Source organism: Felis catus, chromosome F2 (assembly GCF_018350175.1).
Source record: "Felis catus isolate Fca126 chromosome F2, F.catus_Fca126_mat1.0, whole genome shotgun sequence".
Lineage (NCBI taxonomy): Eukaryota > Metazoa > Chordata > Mammalia > Carnivora > Felidae > Felis > Felis catus.
This window is the reverse complement of record NC_058385.1, coordinates 17,953,607-17,973,563: the sequence shown is the minus strand read 5'-3', so window position 1 is coordinate 17,973,563 and position 19,957 is coordinate 17,953,607. Positions and strand designations below refer to the sequence as shown.

The following is a 19,957-nucleotide window of genomic DNA, read 5'->3' as shown; positions in this document are numbered from 1 at the left end:
AGAAATTGTGAAAAATCACTAGACTAGTCCAGCTTATTCAGTTTTGCCTGTGAAGAAATAGGCCAAGAGAAGCTAACAAGTGTGTGACAGAAATTGGAGCATGAACCTGGGTCTCTGTTGCTAATTCAGTCCTCTTTCTTCTCCCTGGATTTGTCTGTTCCCAAGGAACTCTCCCTGCAGTGCTGTGATTCATTCACAGCTACTAAATGTATGTGGATAGCCTTTTAAGTATTCTTTTCTGCACCTGTTTTCTTAATTGCATCTAGGATCGATTTTGGAGAAAAACAAGGTCAAGGAACTCAAGGTTTCGCTGCCGTGGAGTTGATGCCAATCGTAACTGGAAAGTGAAATGGTGCGGTAAGTTGGAAACTAACTGGGATTCAGATCCAGAGGTTTCTACAGCTTTCACTCTCAAAAATGATGAGCCCATTAGGATTCCAGTGTAAGGCTAATGTTTTTCTTTATGTGAAAATCTAATAGAAAAAAAACACAGATATACACATGGTAGCTATACTTTACAAAAGAAAATGAAAGTGATTTTTATGCAAATATCAACAATTTAAATCTCTCAACCCAATCCTGAAAATTGAAACTTTAAACACAGATGTAAAAGCAGAAAACTGAGGAATATTTGACATTCAGAAACTAAAACAGAAACTGTGGTTTGTAATATAACTCTGGTTAAATGTTATCATCCTTTCATTGAGAGAGTTACTCTGAGCCTGCCTTCATCTGTCTATGACAATCAAAACTACCAAATCCTTGTCTAGAATCTACCTATCATACGTCGATTGGTCACTCACATGGCAATTATATTTCTGCTACATTCCATGCTTCACTAATACGTTTCAAGAAAAGAGAGAATGTCATTTTAAGGAAGGAAACTTGCAAAATTCAGAAGCATGTAGGTACTACTAGAGAGGGGGAGAAGAGGGAGATAATTAGCCATAGCTAGTATAGAGGAGGCAAAACTTTACCTCTACTCACCTTGGGTTTTCAGCTGAAGCTCTTAAAAAGGCAGATTAGCAAGAGAAAAACAGTTTATTAACTTGTGCAGCATATGTCACGTGGGAAAAAAACCTCATGAAAGGTAACTGGAAGTGGCAACTTAGAACTCCAGCTTATATAGCATCTTCAGTAAATTTGTAGAGATGACAGGACGAAGGAAGCCCTTGGGCTTTGCAAAAGCAGCAAGCTGTAGGAAGGTAAATTTATGGGAGGCAACTAACGGAGTAGGGTTTATTGGCAGATTCTTGTGGTGCTGTCTCTGGGATGATAAGAGTCCGTCTCCAATGAAAGGAGAATTCATATCCTCTCTTTAAGCAGAAAAGAGCAACGTAGAGAGCTTTCTCTGCATTCGCTGCTGCTTAATTGCCTTTAGCTCAAAACAATTTGTATGTCAAAGAGGTGTACTTTGGGGTGTGACATTCTGGTTTCCTTCACTAGGAGAGAGGGAAAGGAAACGTATTATCAAAAGCCAGTTGTAGGGGCATCTGACTGACTTAGTAAAGCACGTGACTCTTGATCTCAGGGTTGTAAGTTCGAACTCCAGGTTGGGCATGCAGCCTACTTTTTATTAAAAAAAAAAAAAAAAAGACAGTTGTAAAGAACTCTCCTTCCACAGAGTACTTCCTTAGCTCCCTCAAATAATAGATCATTGTGTAACAGAAAGTATTGTTAGTCCCTTAGAAGTGAGGCCTGTCCCCCCAAATCACTCATTCTATGATGCCTTGGGTTCTGCATTAGATACCACTCCTCCCATCCTACTCACATTAGACAGAGCAACTGGGCATGGTCTTAGACTCCTTCCACACATCCTCTCTAGGCAACCTCCCTTAATCAATTAAAATTGGCAAATAAGGGGCGCCTGGGTGGCTCAGTTGGTTAAGCATCCGACTTCTGCTCAGGTCATGATCTCGTGGTTTGTGAGTTCAAGCCCCGCATCAGGCTCTGTGCTGACAGCTCAGAGCCTGGAGCCTGTTTCAGATTCTGTGCCTCCCTCTCTCTCTCTGACCCTCCCCCGTTCATGCTCTGTCTCTCTCTGTCTCAAAAATAAATAAACGTTTTAAAAAAAATTGGCAATTAAGAGCATGACTCTAGAATATGACAGATATGGTTTGATTCTACCATTATTAACTCAATGATTAGGGTGATTTTTTTTACCCATCAATTTATAACAATAACACCTACCTCATAGCATTCTTACAGGAATTAAAGGAATTTACATATGTTTAATGCCTAATTCAGTCCTGGTTCCTAACAGAGATCTAATTATCAGTGACCTATCTCTTCTCCCCAAAACTGCAGAACAGTCAATTGACCTCTGAACCTCAGGACCATTGTTTGTTAAAGTACTTCTCTCCTTCAGGAGGATTTTGCTATGAAGAGCCATTAAGGTAACCTTAAAAGTGTTCCCACTTATGAGAGAAGAAAAAACATCACATAAATACTATAAAGTGGTATTATTGGTGGATGTTTCAATGAAAAAATTTTTTCTTCAATCTGGACTGAGACAAAAAGCTCTTTCACATTAACTCCCTAAGACCACTATTTAAAACAAACAAACAAACAAACTCTTTTTCCCCCCTGTCTGATATGACAGCTTTGCATGCTCATAACTGTGTCCTATTTCTTTTTTTTAAGTTTATGTATTTTGATAGAGAGCATGAGTGGGGGAGGGACAAAGAGAGGGGACGGGAGAGAGAGAATCCCAAGCAGACTCTGTCCTGTCAGCACAAAACCCCACATGGGACCAGAACCCATAAGCCAAAATCAAGAGTCAGATGCTTAACCAACTGAGCCATTCAGGTGCCCCAAGTGTGTCCTATTTCATTAGTTGGCAGGTGTCTGCATACATATGTATGTCGTACAAATAATGCCCACAGTCATCCCATCCGAGTGAGTGCACTAGCTGGGTAGCTAAGCTCAGTTACACTAGCAGGCCAGCCAACTCTGCCTGTGTAAAGTTAGACTCTTGTTTATATCCAGTTACAAAAAAGTGTCTTGCTTTCCATTGTTCTTTTTCCTTTACTCAGCTTGTTTCCTTCATACATATGCCTTCGTTGATTTCTTAGTTTTACCCACAGTCCTAACTAGAATTCCTTTGATTCTTCCCATTTTTGAATCATTATGATTCTTCCTGTGAGTCCACACTCCAGATGTACAAGGGGATTATGTCAAATGTAAGTTGCAAAATGATATTGATAGATAGTTGTAAGTGATGTGGGAATGCAGACAGCCTGGCTGGGATCATCTCTTCCCCCAAGGTGTCCCAAGGGAATTCAACTGATTTGACAAGTAGGTAGATGTGACCTTCTTCCCTCACAGCATCAGAACCATTTCCCCACAGTTTTTTGCTTGGTCCAGGGAACAGTGAACCTCACTGAGGGAACCACTCTTAGGTCAAGAGTCTAGAAGTAAGTGAAGTCCCTAAATGAAGCTTCAAATAAACAATCACAGTATAAATGACATAAGAATGTCCAGGACTATTGAAAACACTATAGAGTCAACATTGAACTGACAAAAAACAGCTGTTTCTTTCTCTTAAGCCCATGAGTCTCAAACTTAAAGAGTAGAACATGAAACTGCTTTTTACTATGAAAAATCTGTTGACTCCCATATGACAGTGTTACACTTCAGTGCATTTAACGTAGAGTAGACAGACAGCTGAGAGTATCCACGTGGAAACAGGTACATCTTTTCAATACTTCATAGCTCCCCCTGCAGGCCTTCAGGCCATGAAATGAATATCATTGCTCTAAAAGTGGATCCAGCAAAGGGATTCAATTAGTCAGAGTAGTGGTAGGAACCAAGAATAAATACATAAATTTTATTCGTTCATTTGCCAAAGTTAATTGAGCACATACTCTCTACTGGGCATTATGGGTTTTTTCTCCTTCCTCTATGCACTCCTTATAGAGAATGTTGTGAGCACTACTTCCAAACTGGAATAAATCCAGAAGAGAGGTAAAGAGTTTGGATTACATCCATACCTAAGCTTTTTCCCTGAGTAATTCAAGTGTTGCCTAAACATAAATTGCTATTAGGACAACCTACAGAATGGGAGAATGTATTTGCAAATGATATATCTAATAAGAGCCTTTTATTTAGAATATTAAAATAACTCTTACAACTCAAAAATAAAGAAACAACTCAGTTTTAAATGCACAGATGATTTGAACAGATATTTCTTTAAAGTAGATATACAAATGGGAAAAAGCACATAAAAAGATGCTCAACATCATTAGCCATCAGGAAAATGCACTTCAAGGTACCACGTCACACCCACTACAATGGCTATAATAAAAAAGATGGGCAATAACAAATGTTGGTAAGGGTATGGAAAAATTGGAATTCTAATACTTGCTGGTAGGCTTGTAAAATTATGTGGCCACTATGGAAAACTGCTTAAAATAAGTCACATTTTAAATACAGAGTTACCCCATGACCTAGCAGTTCTGCTTCTACATATATATCTAAGAGAAGTGAAAACATTCATCCATACAATGATGTGTACACATATGTTTATAACAGCACTATTTATAATATCCAAAAAGTGGGAACAGCTCAAATGTCTATCAAGTAATGAATAGTTAAGCATGGTATATCCATATAATGGAATATGATTTGGCCATAAAAAGAATAAGTACTGAAACATGCTGCAACATGGATAAAACTTAAAACATTGTAAGTGAAGTAACCCATTCACAAATAATATTATAGATTTTCTTTATATAAAATGTCTAGAATAAGTAAATCCATAGCGACAAAGAGTAGATTAGTGGTTGCCAAGAGCTAGGGAGAGAGGGGAATGAAAAGTGACTGCTGGAGCACCTGGGTAGCTCAGTTGATTGAGCGTCCAACTCTTGATTTTGTCTCGGGTCATGATCCCAGGGTCGTGGGATCAAGCCCTGCATCAGGGCTTTGCATGTAGCCTGCTTGGCATTCTCTCTCTCTCCCTCTGCCCGTTTCCTCCTCGCACATACATACTCTTTCTCTCTAAAAATTAAAAAAATAATACTAACAAATTAAAAGACCAAGTGAGATTTATCCCAATAATGCAAGATTGGCTCAGAATTAGGGAATCTATTAATATAAGTCATTATGCTTAGTTGTGTTTCTTATAAAGAAAGTTAAAGATATAGAATCCTAGAGATTTAGAAATTTAGATCATATGGGGTTTGCTCACTGGTTTTTAATATAATTGTTATTATTTATATCTATTGTGCCTAACATTTATTAATGATTCACTATGAGCCAAGCATGTGCTAAGTGCTCAAGATTGTTCTTTCATTGGTAGATGCTATTATTATCCCTATTTAACTGATGAAGAAACTAAAGTTCTAAGAAATGGGGAAACTCACTTCAGATTATACACACGTTGAGCCACAGTGAGAAGCCAAGTCTGACTGACTCCAGTGACCCCTGTTTTAAGCCATTACATCTGACCTTCTAGGGATCAGCTTGTCGTGAATGGTCATTTCACTTTGTTAAGAAGTTAAACAATGTGTGGTTGCAAAGAATAGTTTAGGTATCAAAATAATAATAAGACTGGGACTATTTTAACCACAATTATGCAACAGAGACAACAGGGAAATTGGGAATATATGGTAAGAGAAGAGAAGAAGCTTCCCAGGTGCTATTTTTGATGTTGGGCCACTTCATACCATGCAGGTAGTTTGACTTTACATGTGATATCGAGTATATGATTATGAATTCTCCAGGAAGACATTTTCCTCCAGGTAGAACTTGGTATCTTCCCATGGAGGCAGACTTTTTTTTGCAACTTTCATTGAAAGTGTTACCCTTTGAAGGTCCCAGGTGAATGCCTGGGCCTTATTCCCCTTTCCTGCATATTAAAGATCCAAATCCTGATCCCCCGCCTCTACCACATGAATGAAACAAGACTCGGAGCCAACAGATACCCCAAGAACAGCTGCGGCTTTTGCTTCAGCTATCGTCATTCCAGCCCCCTCTTCATGTTTGTTCCCTTGGGAGTATTTTTCAGAACTCTCATGTGTATTTAAATTGATTTAGGAGCGCCTGGGTGGCGCAGTCGGTTAAGCGTCCGACTTCAGCCAGGTCACGATCTCGCGGTCTGGGAGTTCCAGCCCCGCGTCAGGCTCTGGGCTGATGGCTCAGAGCCTGGAGCCCGTTTCCGATTCTGTGTCTCCCTCTCTCTCTGCCCCTCCCCCATTCATGCTCTGTCTCTCTCTGTCCCAAAAATAAATAAACGTTGAAAAAAAAAATTTTTTTTTAAATAAATTGATTTATTGAACATTCAGAGGGGTTTCTAGCATGAGCTTTTATCACAGTGTCTGTCACAATTCTGTCATATTGCCAGAAAACCCAACTATCATTTTAGACGTTAACACAGTTGGAGTTAGTTTAGGCCTCAATTCTTGATGATGGTTTTAAGACCTTCTATCGTTACTCTGATTCTCTGCAACAATCCTACCTGTACCTGCTCATATAGAACCAACCACACTACCAGGCAACTTTCTTATTTGCTGACTCCTACAAGTAATCATACCACAAAAGCAGTACTATCACAGTTTCAAAATAAAAGTTTCAAAATAAAGTATGTAGCTTTAAGGTACTACTTTTCCCAGATGTTCTTGTTTAAATACTTTCTGTAATCGTTCTTCTGATATTTAGGGAGGGCTGACACTGAATGCTAAAATGTGGGAAGAACTCTTTCTTACTGAATTTTCTGGTTTTTTTTTTTCCTCTCAAATGTCATCACTTTGGTGAACTTGCTTTGGAGGGGAGTGTAGTTTATGTGAAATATTATATTAGTTTCATGTGTACAACATGGTGATTCAACATTTATATACATTACAAAATGATCACCATAAGTCTGGCTACCATTGGTCACCATACAAAGTTGTTACAGCATTATTGACTATATGCCCTATGCTGTACATTACAACCTCATGACTTATTTATTTTATACATGGAAGTTGGTACCTCTTAATTCCCTTCACCTTTTTCATCCATTTCCCCCCAGCCCCACCCCTTCCCCTCTGCCAGCAACCAGATTGTTCTCTATATCTATGTGTCTGTTTCTGCTTTGTTTTATTTGTTCATTTGTTTTGTTTTCTATATTCCAAATAGAAGTGAAGTCACACAGTATTTGTCTTCCCCTAACTTACTTCACTTAGCATAATACTCTCTAGCTCCATCCATGCTCTTACAAATGGCAAGGTTTCATTCTTGTTTATGGCTGAGTAATAATTCATTATATATATGAATATACATACCACATCTTTATCCATTCATCGATCAATGGACATTTTGATTATTTCTGTACCTTACCTGTTGTAAATAATGCTACAGTGAACATAGTGGTGCATGTATCTATTCAAATTAGTGTTTTCATTTTCTTCAGATAAATTCCCAAAATCAGAATTGCTGGATAACTATGGTACTTCTGTTTTTAATTTTTTGAGGACCCCCATACTCTTTTCCATAGTGGCTTTACCAATTTGCTTTCCCATCAGAGAGCGCAAGGGTTCTATTTTTTTTCTCTACATTCTGGCCAACACTTATTATTTCCTATCTTTTTGACAATATCCATTCTGACTGATGTGAGGTGATATCATATTATGGCTTTGATTTGTATTTCCCTCATGATTAAATGATGTTGAGTCACTTTTCATGTGCCTTTTGGCCGTCTGTGTGTCTTCTTTGGATAAATGTCTATTCAGGTCCTCTGCCCATGTTTTTAATCACATTTTTCTGGTACTGAGTTATGTCAGTTCTTTGTATATTTAGATATTAGCCTCTTCACAGATATATCTACAAATATCTTCTCCTATCCAGTAGGTTACCTTTTCATTTTGTTTATGGTTTCCTTCACTATGCAAAAGAATTTTATCTTAATATAGTCCCATATGCTTATTTTTGCTTCTGTTACCTTTGTCTACAGACACAAATCCAAAAAACTATTGCTGAGACTAATGTCAAGACCTTACTGTCTACGTTTTCTTTTAGAAGTCTTATGGTTTCCAGTCTTATATTTAAGTCTTCAATCTATTTTGGAAGACAGCGATGCTCACCACTATCCCACCAATGCTGTACTCTTTAATCCATTTTGAGTTTATGTTTATATGTGGTGCAAGAAAGCAGTTCATTCTTTTGCATATAGTTGTCCAGTTTTTCCAACAACATGTATTGGAGAAACTGTCTTTCTCCCATTGTACATTTTGGCCTCCTCTGTCAAAGACTGATTGATAAGCATGGGTTTTTCTGAACTCTCTATTGTGTTGATCTATGTATCTTTTTTTTGTGTGCCAGTACCATACTGTTTTGATTACTATACCTTTGTAGTATAGTTTAAAATCAGGGAGATACTCTGGTTTGTCTTCAGATTGCATAAATCTTTCACCTTTTACTAAAATCAGGGAGCATGATTCTTTCAGCTTTGTTCTTTTTTCTAAAGATTCCTTTGGCTACCCAGGGTCTTTTATGGTTCCATACAAATTTTTTTTTTAATTTTTTTTTCAACGTTTATTTATTTTTGGGACAGAGAGAGACAGAGCATGAACGGGGGAGGGGCAGAGAGAGAGGGAGACACAGAATCGGAAACAGGCTCCAGGCTCTGAGCCATCAGCCCAGAGCCTGACGCGGGGCTCAAACTCCCGGACCACGAGATCGTGACCTGGCTGAAGTCAGACGCTTAACCGACTGCGCCACCCAGGCGCCCCTACATACAAATTTTAAAATTATTTGTTCTAGTTCTGCAAAAAAAGGTCATTGGAAGTTTGATAGGAATTACACTAAATCGGTATATTGCCTTGAAAGGAATGGATATTTTACCAATGTTAATTCTTCTAATCCATGAGCATGGATTATCTTTCCATTTGTTTGTGATATCTTTGATATCTTTCTTTGGTGTCTTTATAGTTTTCAGAGTATAGGTCTTTTATTTCCTTGATTAAATTTTTCCTAGGTATTTTGTTCTTTTTGATGCAATTGGACATGGGACCATTTCCTTAATTTCTCTGATTGTTCATTATTGTATAGAAATGCTATTTTTATGTATGTTAATTTTTTATCCTGCATCTGTACTGAATCCATTTGTTCTAATCATTTTTAGAGGAGATTTTAGGGTTTTCTAAATATAGTATTATGGAACCTGCAAATATAGTGAGTGTTTTACTTCTTTTCCAATTTGGATAATTTTCATTCCTTTTGATTGTCAGATTGCTGTGGCTAGAATTTCAACTAGTATGTTAAATAAAAGTGCTAAAATTGGGCATCATTGTCTTGTTCCTGATCTTAGAGGAAACACTTTCAGCTTTCCACCATTAAGTATAATGTTATCTCTGGATTTCTCATGTATGGATTTTATTTTTTGAGGTATGTCGCCACTACACCCACTTTGTTGAGAGTTTTTATCATAAATGAATGTTTAATGTTATGAGATGGGTTTTCGTCATCTATTGAGATAATTATGATTTTTTTTTTGGTAAAGTTTATTTTGAGAGAGAGAGAAAGAGGAGGAGGGGCAGAGAGAGAGAGAGAGAGAGAGAATCCCAAGCAGACTCCACACTGTCAGCACAGAGCCCAACACGGAGCTGAAACTCACAAACTGTGAGTTCATGACCTGAGCTGAAATCAATAGTTGGATGCCTAACCAACTGAGCCATCCAGGCACCCCAAGATAACCATGATTTTAATTCTTCATTTTGTTTATGTGGTGTATCATGTTGATTGATTTGTGGATATTGAACCATCCTTGCATCCCTGTAATAAATTCCACTTAAACATAGTGTATATTCCTTCTAATGTATTGTTCACTCTGGTTTGCTAATGTTTTGTTGACAATTTTTGCATCTATGTTCATCAGGAATATGGGCCTATAATTTTCTTTTTTGTCATGTATTTGTCTGATTTTGGCATCAGGGTAATGTTGGCCTCATAGATTGAGTTTGTATAGTTTCAATTTTTGGAATAGTTTGAGAATAAATGTTAACTTTTCTTTAAAATTTGGTAGAATTCACCTAGTAGAAGCAGTCTGGTCCTGGACTTTTGTGTGTTGGGAGGATTTTGACTACTGATTCAATTTCATGACTAGTAATTGGTTCACATTTTCTATTTCTTCCTGCTTCAGTCTTATAACACCATATATTTTTAGAAATTGTATGGTTTTTATCCATCTCTTCTAGATTGTCCCATTTGTTGGTGTAAAATTATTCTAGTAGCCTCTTCTCCCTTGTATTTCTATGATATTCATTGTGACTTCTCTTTCACTTCCAATTTTATTTATTTAGGCCCTCTTTTTTTTATGAGTCAGGCTAAAGTTTTATAAATTTTGTTTATCTTTTCAAAAAACTAGCTCTTAGTTTCATTGAATTTTTTCTGTTTGTTTCTGTTTTATCTACTTCTACTCTATTAACTTTGAGGTTTGTTTCTTCTTTTTTTAGTTCTGTAGATGTAAATTTAGATTGTTTATTTGAGATTATTCTTGTTTCTTGGAGTATACCTGTGTCACTATAAACTTCCCTCTTAGAGTTGCTTTTGTGGAGCACCTGGGTGGCTCAGTCAGTTGAACATTCAACTTCGGCTCAGCCCCATGACCACATGGGGCTTGCTGCTGTCAGCTCAGATCTGTCAGGGACAGATCCTCTGTCCCTCTCTTTCTGCCCCTCTCCCACTTATGCTCTCTCAAAAATAAATAAAACATTTAAAAATTATAATTAAAATAATTGTTTTTGTTTGCTCCATATATATTGGAACATTGTGTTTCTATTTTCATTTGTCCCCAGGTATTTTTTTTTTAATTTTCTCTGTGATTCCTTCATTGACCCATTGGTTGTTTAGTATCATGTTGTGTTATTTTCCACTATTCCTCTTGTGAATGATTTCTACTTTCATACTACTGTGATCAGAAATGATGCTTGATACGATTTCAGTCTTCTTAAATTCATTGAGACCCATTTTGTAGACTAATGTCAACTATCCTGGTGAATGTTCTATGTGAACTTGAAAATGATGTGTATTCCACTGTTTTTGGATAGAATGTTCCGTGTGTGTGTGTGTGTGTGTCTCCATCCATATATCCGTCCGGTCTAATGTGTCATTTAAAGCCAATTTTCCTTATTGATTTTCTATCTGGATGATCTATCCACTGACATAAGTATGGTATTAAAGTTTGCTGCTATTATATCCTATTGTCATTCTCTGTTAGTACTTGCTTTATGTATTTTGGTCCCCCTATGTTGAGTACATAGATATTTACAAGTGTTATCCCCTCTTGTTAAATCTTGATATCATTATGTAATGCCCTTCTTTGGCTCATATTACAACCTTTGTTTTAAAGTCTGTTTTGTCTGATATAAATATTGCTACCCTAGATTTTCACTTCCTTTTGCATGGGATATCTTTTTCCATTCTTTCACTTTCAGTCTGTATGTTTTTTAGGCCTGTAGTTAGTCTCTTATAGGCAGCACAGAAATGGGTCTTGTTTTTTAATGCATCCAGTTACTATATGCTTTTTGATTGGAGTATTTAGTCCTTTTACATTTAAAGTCATTATTGACAAATACATATTTATTGTCATTTTGTTGCTTGGTTTCTGGTTGTTTTGGTAGCTCTTCTCTGTTCTTATTTTCCTCCCTTCCCTTGTGATTCGATGACTTTCTTTAATGTTATCTTTGGATTCCTTTATGTTTATTTTTTGTGTATCTAGCATAGGTTTTTAACTTGTGATTACCATGAGATTCATATATAATATCCTCAGTCTATAGCAGTCTATTTTAAGCTGATGGTCACCTAAATTCAAACATATTCTAAAAACACTAAATTTTTACTCCCCCTTCCACATTTTGTATATGTGACATAATATATTACATCTTTTTGGGTATCTCTTAACTCATTATCATAGATATAACCAATTCTGTATTTTAACCTTCATACTAGCTTTATAAATGATTGATCTACTACCTTTACCTGTATGCTTTTTCTGGTGAAATTTTTCCTTTATTAATTTTCTTATTTCTAGTTATGGCTTTTTCCCCCCATTTAAAGAAGTCCCTGTAACATTGCTTGTAAAGCCAATTTTAATGGTGATCAATTCCTTTCATTTTTGCTTGCCAGGGAAACTATTGTTCCTTCAATTCTGAGTGATAACCTTGTTGGATAGAGTATTCCCAGTTGTAAATTTTTTTCATTCCCATACTTTGACTATATTGTGTCACTCCTTTCTGGTCTGCAAAGTTTCTGCTGAAAATCAACTTACATTCTTGTGGGGTTTTCCTTGTACATAACTGGTTGTTTTCACTTGCAGCTTTTATGATTCTTTATCTTTGATGTTTCACATTTTGATTCTAATATGTCTTGGTGTGGGTCTCTTTGGGCTCATTTTATTTGGGATTCTCTGTACTTCCTAGACTTGTATGTCTATTTTCTTTGCCATGTTATGGAAAATTTCAGCTATTATTTCTTCAAATGGATTTTCTCTCCCTCTTTCTCTTCTTCTAGGACTCTTATAATACAAACGTTATTATACTTGCTGTTGTCCCATAGGTATCTTAAACTATCATTTTTTTTTTAATTCTTTTATCTTTCTGCTGGTCCAGTTGGGTGACTTCCACTATCCTGTCTTCCAAATTGCTGATCCATTCTACATCATCTAATCTTCTATTGATTCTCTTTACATATTTTTCATTTCAGTTACCGTTTTCTTCAGTTCTGATTTTTTCTTTCTATGTCTCCTCTTAGTTGAATTTTTCACTGTGTCTATCCATTATTCTCCTGAGTTTGGTGGGCATTTTTATAAAAATTACTTTGAACTCTATCTGGTAGATTGTTTTCCTCCATGTTGGTTAGCCTTTTTTCTGCAGTTTTATCTTATTCTTTTATTTGGAACACATTCCTCTGTCTCCTCATTTTGCCAAACTCTCTGTTTTCATGTTTTAGGTAGATCAGTTACATCTCCCAGTCATGAAGGAGTGCCTTTAGGTAGAAGGTGTCCTATAGGGCCCAGCTGTGCAACCCCCCCCTGGTCACTTAAGCCAGGTACTTCAAGGGTATTCCCTGTGTAGGCTGCATGCACCCTCCTGTTGTGGCTGGGCTGCATTTGTTATGAGCATGCTGGTGTGTGGGGCTGTCCCCTAGTGTGGCTGTCTGTGAGGTCTAGTCACAGTGGCTGTAGGTACATTGGTGTGTGTATGATTGGCTCCCAGGGCAGCTGGCTGTAAAGCTAGGTAGGCTGCCACAGCTGCAGGTGCATTGGTGGGTGGGGCAGGCCTCTGGCTATGTAGCTGTGAGATATGATCAGAACTGTTGCAGGTGCTCTAGTGTGTGGAGGCTGGCCCATCATCATGGAGGCTTCTTGGGAGGGGTACCGGTACTAAGGCTGACTGCTAAGTGTGGCAGGGCAGAGAGCCTCTTAGGGGAGCGCTGACCAGGCAGGTTGGGAAGGGTGAGTCTGCAATGGAAAACTGGGGTGGGGTGAGTGGTGCCAGTAGTAGATGGAGAGTGTCAAAAATGGTGCCCACCAGCACCAGGATAGCTAGGTAGAAGGGAGTGGGGCAAAAAAGGCATCCACTAGCATTTCCATCCCTGAAGAAAGTCGCAACATATCTCTGCCCTTCCCCGACACAGTCAACGAATCTCCTTTACATATAACCCATGAGCTCTTCAAACTGCTACCTCTGGGCTGAGCCTTGGAGTGAGATTGTGCACATGACATTTTAAAGCAGAATCTTAATTTCTTACTGTCCTTTGGCTCTCCTGGAAATAGGGCTCACTGGTTTTCAAAGCTAGACACTATGGGGGCTCATTTTCCTAATGCAGGTCCTCCAATCTGGGAGACAAATGTGGGGCTCAGACCCCCCATGTCTCAGGGAGGGCCTCTACAGTTGTGATATCTCTCCCATTTGCAGACCACTGGGTCAGAGGTGTGGGTCCCAACTAGACAGTATCTGCACCCCTCCTACCCACCTCAGTGTTGCTTTTTCTTTATTTTTTTTAATTTTTTTTTAACATTTATTTATTTTTGAGACAGAGAGAGACAGAGAATGAACAGGGGAGGGGCAGAGAGAGAGGGAGACAGAATCTGAAACAGGCTCCAGGCTCTGAGCTGTCAGCACAGAGCCCGATGCGGGGCTCGAACTCACGGACCGTGAGATCATGACCTGAGCCGAAGTCGGACGCTTAACCAACCAAGCCACCCAGGCGCCCCTGTTGCTTTTTCTTTATACCCTTAGTTATATAAAATATGTTCTGCTAGTCCTCAGGTTATCCTCAGAAAGGGGTTATTCTATATGTAGCTGTAGTTTTCAGGTTTCCATGGGAGAAGGTGAACTTGGGATTTTTCTGTTCCACTATCTTGATCCAGCTCTCTGTTGTTACTTCAGATGTTTTCTAAGTTTCTCTTATAATGAAATCTTTAGTGAGTGTCATGGATAGGCACTGTCCATCCATTCCAACCTCTTTCTAGAGACTTCCTGCGCTGTTGAGACCACAAAGATAGACTGCATTTCCTAGACCCACTTAAAGATAGATCCCTATCTGAGTATGATTTAGGTTCTACACTTTTGGTGCCCTCATGTGAAACTTAGAATGTGGAAAGTAAGATGGAGGTCATTTTGTTGTGGCTTCTGTTGTTCCTGCTGTCTTGCACCATTGTGGAGGTCTGGGTTTATCTGAGGCAGCTTCCCCATCTTGACTCTTACCTGAATGTACTGCTTCCTCCTCTTTGAAAAGGGAGGAGTCCTGGTAACCTGCATCATACCTCTTGAAGTCATCCAAGGTAGCTCAAACTAGAGTTTCTTTGCTGATGATTCTGAAAGTCATTTAACACCTTATTTAAAAAAAAAAAAAAATTAAACCAGCTTCAGCTTAAACTAGCTGAAGTGGATTCTGTGCCCTTTCATGAAACCCTGGCCAGCACAGCGTTTTCTAGTCATTTCATTTTCTAGTCCCCATCTATTACCTTGGCCAAAAATTCTATTATTTCATAAGCTTTTTCTGATATTCAGTGCAGTTTTTCTTGTTCTTTGTTTTCATTTTTGGTACTACACCACCTTGTCATAGCCATTTACCATTCATACTATTTTGGTTTTTAAAATAATGTGCCTTGGGGCGCCTGGGTGGCGCAGTCGGTTAAGCGTCCGACTTCAGCCAGGTCACGATCTCACGGTCCGTGAGTTCGAGCCCCGCGTCAGGCTCTGGGCGGATGGCTCGGAGCCTGGAGCCTGTTTCCGATTCTGTGTCTCCCTCTCTCTCTGCCCCTCCCCTGTTCATGCTCTGTCTCTCTCTGTCCCAAAAATAAATAAAAATGTTGAAAAAAAAATTTAAAAAAATAAAATAAAATAAAATAATGTGCCTAATAGACATATTAGCGTATTATTTCTATTTCCTTAGTAATACTTGTATGAAGAAGGCACTGTCGATTCCTTTCAGTGCCCCTTTAACTCATCAACCTTAAACATGTTTTTGCAAACTTCCTTCTTTCTAGGATAGAGAATCAAAAAGCTAAACTGAAAATCCTTCTAAGACTTAGAACACAAAAAGCTCTTATCTTCTCTTGCTGTTCAAACATATATTTTCCAGTTAATACACCCACTTAAAAGAGCTATTTTATCATTTGTGAATTCATCCTTACATCCTTTTTTTCTCTAATCTAGATATTGATTATATGCAAAACTCCACCTTCCTATTTTACCCTTCTCACTCCTGAAACAAGACCCACCCATGAACTTTTGTAACCACAGATTAAATAATGATTAGTACTGATAGTAGTACACACAAAACGATATATTTTTATTTCTGATCATTCTTGTGGGTAAATATATAAGAATTTGCATATGAGGGACAATATCTCAGTTTATTTATAACATCTATTCCAACATCATAAGTAAATATCTTTGTTGAATATTTAAAATGATGTTACAAACAAAATGTAAAAGCCATTTACAAATAATTTTGTTGAAAGTCACTTAAGTAGCATATAAAAATGACATTTTTAAAGTGAGGCATGATGGAGGTGGCAGGATCACTCCAGTTCCTGAGATACTGATTTTTTTTAATGTTTATTTATTTTTGAGAGAGAGACACAGAGCACAAGCAGGGAGGGGCAGAGAGAGAGAGGGAGACACAGAATCAGAAGCAGGCTCCAGGCTCCGAGCTGTCGGCACAGAGCCCGACACGGGGCTCCAACCCACAAACCACAAGATCATGACCTGAGCCGAAGTTGGACGCTTAACCGACTGAACCACCCAGGTGCCCCTCATTTGTACTGACTTTTTAAGTCCAGTAATTTTATTGCATCTGTTTCACCAGGTAACCCTCCCATGCTGCTCCATCTTTAGGAGGCCTCTAGTCTTGCCTTGGGCATACATACAAGAAAGGTTTTTAAAGCTTTTATCTACTAATTCTTTTTCTACTATGCTGGTTGCTTTTTAGCATTATTTAATTTCTGAGCTCACCAAAAACAAACTACATCTCTCTGATAATTTTCCTCCAGCTGTATCATTTGCATTTGGCAAGTCATGTTATTTTTTTTTCATAAATTTCATTTATATCTAGCTGCCTTGAATTTTTCAGTCCTCATTACTGTTTTTAACATCTCATAAGCATTATTGCATTATGTTCCTTACGGGTCACTAATGTTATTAAATATTTTCTTTGTTATCAGATTCTCAATTCCTTTCAATCCATATGCTTATTATTAATCCAAGCTCCTTTTGAAGTCACTTTTGTTATTAAAACAATCTTTTTAAAAAAAAAAGTGTTTAAACAATCTCTTCTAAATGCTATTCTTATATGCAGAAATAGAAAAGCAATGATACTCTTTTTATCTACCACTTTCTGTAATTGTTTGAAAAGCTCTGTTATGCTCAATGATGACAGGAGACTCATGGGCAGTTACCTTGCCTTTATACTGTCATTTCCCAAGCCACAGACAATCCTAGTGAACTGCAGCACCTGAGCAGTCCAGCAGAAGCTATTAGGTGCCTGGAAAATAGCTTAGTCTGTTTGGGCTGCTATAACAAAACACCAAAGACTGGTTGTCCTGTAAAAACAAACGTTCATTTCTGGCCGTTCCAAAGGCTGGGAAGTCCAGGATCATGGCACCAATCGTTCTGGTGTCCAGTGAGGGCTTCCTGGTTCATCGATAACACCTTCTCACTGTGTTCGTGCATAGTGGAAAGTGTAGGGAGTTCTCTAGGATCTCCAATCCCATTCATGAGGGCTCTACCTTTGTGATCTAACTACCTCCCAAAGGCCCCACCTCCTAATACCATCACATTGGGCATTAGTATTTCAACATATGAATTTGGAGAGGACACAAAAATTCAAACTGTAGCAATAACTAATACTAATGATGGCACTATTTTTAAGTTGTAAGAAAAACTTTTACAGTGTAAGAAAAAATGCCAAATACATTTTATATAGTGATCTCAAAAGTTATCAGATGCGTGACTAAATTCATTCATTCATTTATTCGGTTACTATTTACTGAGCTGGTTATTGGGAAAACTGCATTAAACAAAACAAATTCAGGTTGTTATACATGCTGTGGAAAATATATAGTACTAAGTAAGTAATAGAGAGGGCCAGGGGTAGGTGTCGGTTAGGTGTTTTTAGGTGGCATAGGGAAGAACATTCTGATGATACGAGACTTGAGAGCAAAGGAGGTCTGAGGAAAGAGCAGGTAAAGGGAACAATTGTGTAAAGGCTCCAAATTGGAAGCATCTTTGATGTATCTAGGGAAGAGCAAGGAGGGCTATTTGTCTGGAGCCCAGTGAGGTAGGAAAGAGGAGTAGGAGATGAAGTCAGAGAAGTGGTCAGAAGCCAGATGTTACAGGTCCAGCGTTAAGAACTCTGGAGTTTGCTCTGAATGGCATGAGAATTTGAGTTGAGAGGTGACATGATCTAACTTTTTAAGACAACTATTCTGGCTACTGTGTATCAAAGGGATTGTTGAGGGCAGATATTTCTATTCAAATTACACTTTCCCATTTGAAAGCATTGCTTTCAAAATATAAAAAGTCTAACTTATAAATATTATTATCCACATCTGTAGACAACCTTTGCATAAACCATACCAAATTCTAAATGTAAATGTATCTTTATTGTATAAAGAACTAAGTTTTTTTTTTATTTGATTCATACATCATTTATTCTTCTTTTGGCAAACATCAGATAATATGAGCAAAACTATATTGCTCACTATAGTTACATACATTCTTTTTTGCTTTATATAAGTTGGTAAACATATGTAAGTGGATAAAATTCTTGGCTAAAGACGTATTCCAAAACCCTTATGTATACTTTTCTGAGTTAAGAGAAAAGAAAACTTACGAAACTTCCATTAGACCATAATCATACAGCAAACTAAATTAGCATATGCTGTTTTTAAGTTAACATCTGCCATTTTTTAAAAACTTCAATTTTGGTTACAGCTAAAACGATTTTTATCTGATGTTTTATGAAAGAACAGAAGTTGACCACACAAATCTTACTCATAACCATATTGGCCATTTAAAAATAATAATAAAAATAAACCTATAATCAAGAAAATTCCACTTATTAGAAAAAATAGCTACCACAAGTTATTTTAAGTATATGGCATTTATAATAACTAGGTTGGTATTTGTTTTATTACTTCTTAATGCTTACCTCTTAATTTTAAAGTAACAGAGGGGCACCTGGGTGGCTCAGTTGGTTAAGTGTCTGACTTCAGCTCAAAGCATGATGATCTTGCAGTTTGTGAGTCTGAGCCCCACGTCAGGCTCTGTGCTGACAGCTCGGAGCCTGGAGCCTGTTCCTGATTTTGGATGTCCCCCTCTCTCTCTGCCCCTCCCCCGCTCATGCTCAATCAGTGGCTCGCGGGTGCGCGCGCACTCTCTCAAAAAAATGAATAAACATTAAAAAAATTTAAAGGTTAACGTAACAGATTACTTCATAATAAAGCGAAGCTAGCTAGCTTTTTATAATTTAACTCTTTTATAAGTTTCAGACCCAAAATTTCAGATCAAGGATTACAAAACAGTCAGCCTTCAGAATATATAATGTTTAGCAGACAGAATGGTTTTTCATCTTTTGAATTAGAACACCTTCATGCAGTACTTACTAGCTCTACCTGCCCTCAGTCCCCACCAGCTTCCCACATTGTCACCAGGTGGGCATGTGAGACTGACACCATTTTTAATACTTAAAAACCCAATATTTACTTACAAAAATTAGTTACAGCCATGGATCAAAAATTCAAATATTATAAGCTTGATGCTAAATCTTAATACATATTTCTAATTTGGGAATCAAACCAAAAAGGCCTCATTTTTATCATACGTGGAACTAAGTGTTTTTTTAAAAGAAACCACAGTAAAGATAAGCAACCATGCAAGAAAAATTTTGCAATAAATATAGCAGAAAGGTTTTACTATTTTTTTTAATTTTTTTCTAATGTTTATTTTTGAGACAGAGAGCATGAGCAGGGGAGGGGCAGAGAGAGAGGGAGGCACAGAAACCGAAGCAGGCTCCAGGCTCTGAGCTGTCAGCACAGAGCCCGACACGGGGCTCAAACCCAGGAACCGTGAGATCATGACCTGAGCTGAAGTGGGATGCTCAACCAACTGAGCCACCCAGGCGCCCCAGGTTTTACTATTATTTTGCTATAAATACTTCAGAGTCAAACATTACATAATAAAAATAATTTTTAAGAGTCCACATAAAATGTGAAGACAAACTCCCAGACTCTAGAAGTTAAAATTTTTTAAAGGTCATAATTTGGGGCGCCTGGGTGGCTCAGTCGGTTAAGCATCCGACTTCGGCTCAGGTCATGATCTCGCGGTCCGTGAGTTCGAGCCCCGCATCAGGCTCTGTGCTGACCGCTCAGAGCCTGGAGCCTGTTTCGGATTCTGTGTTTCCCTCTCTCTCTCTGACCCTCCCCCGTTCATGCTCTCTCTCTCTCTCTCTGTCTCAAAAATAAATAAACGTT

At 38.0% G+C, this 19,957-nt stretch overlaps 1 protein-coding gene across 4 annotated transcripts in view; it reads left to right on the top strand.

Moving 5' to 3' along the window:
* CPA6 (carboxypeptidase A6) overlaps window positions 1–19,957 on the top strand; it is a 521,176-nt gene that overhangs the window by 474,919 nt on the left and 26,300 nt on the right. For all 4 annotated transcript variants that reach the window (XM_019822757.3, XM_003999869.6, XM_045049859.1 and 1 more), the window contains one exon: window positions 267–357. In XM_019822757.3, coding sequence (XP_019678316.2) covers window positions 267–357 — 91 coding nt within the window. The remainder of the gene's footprint in view (window positions 1–266; window positions 358–19,957) is intronic.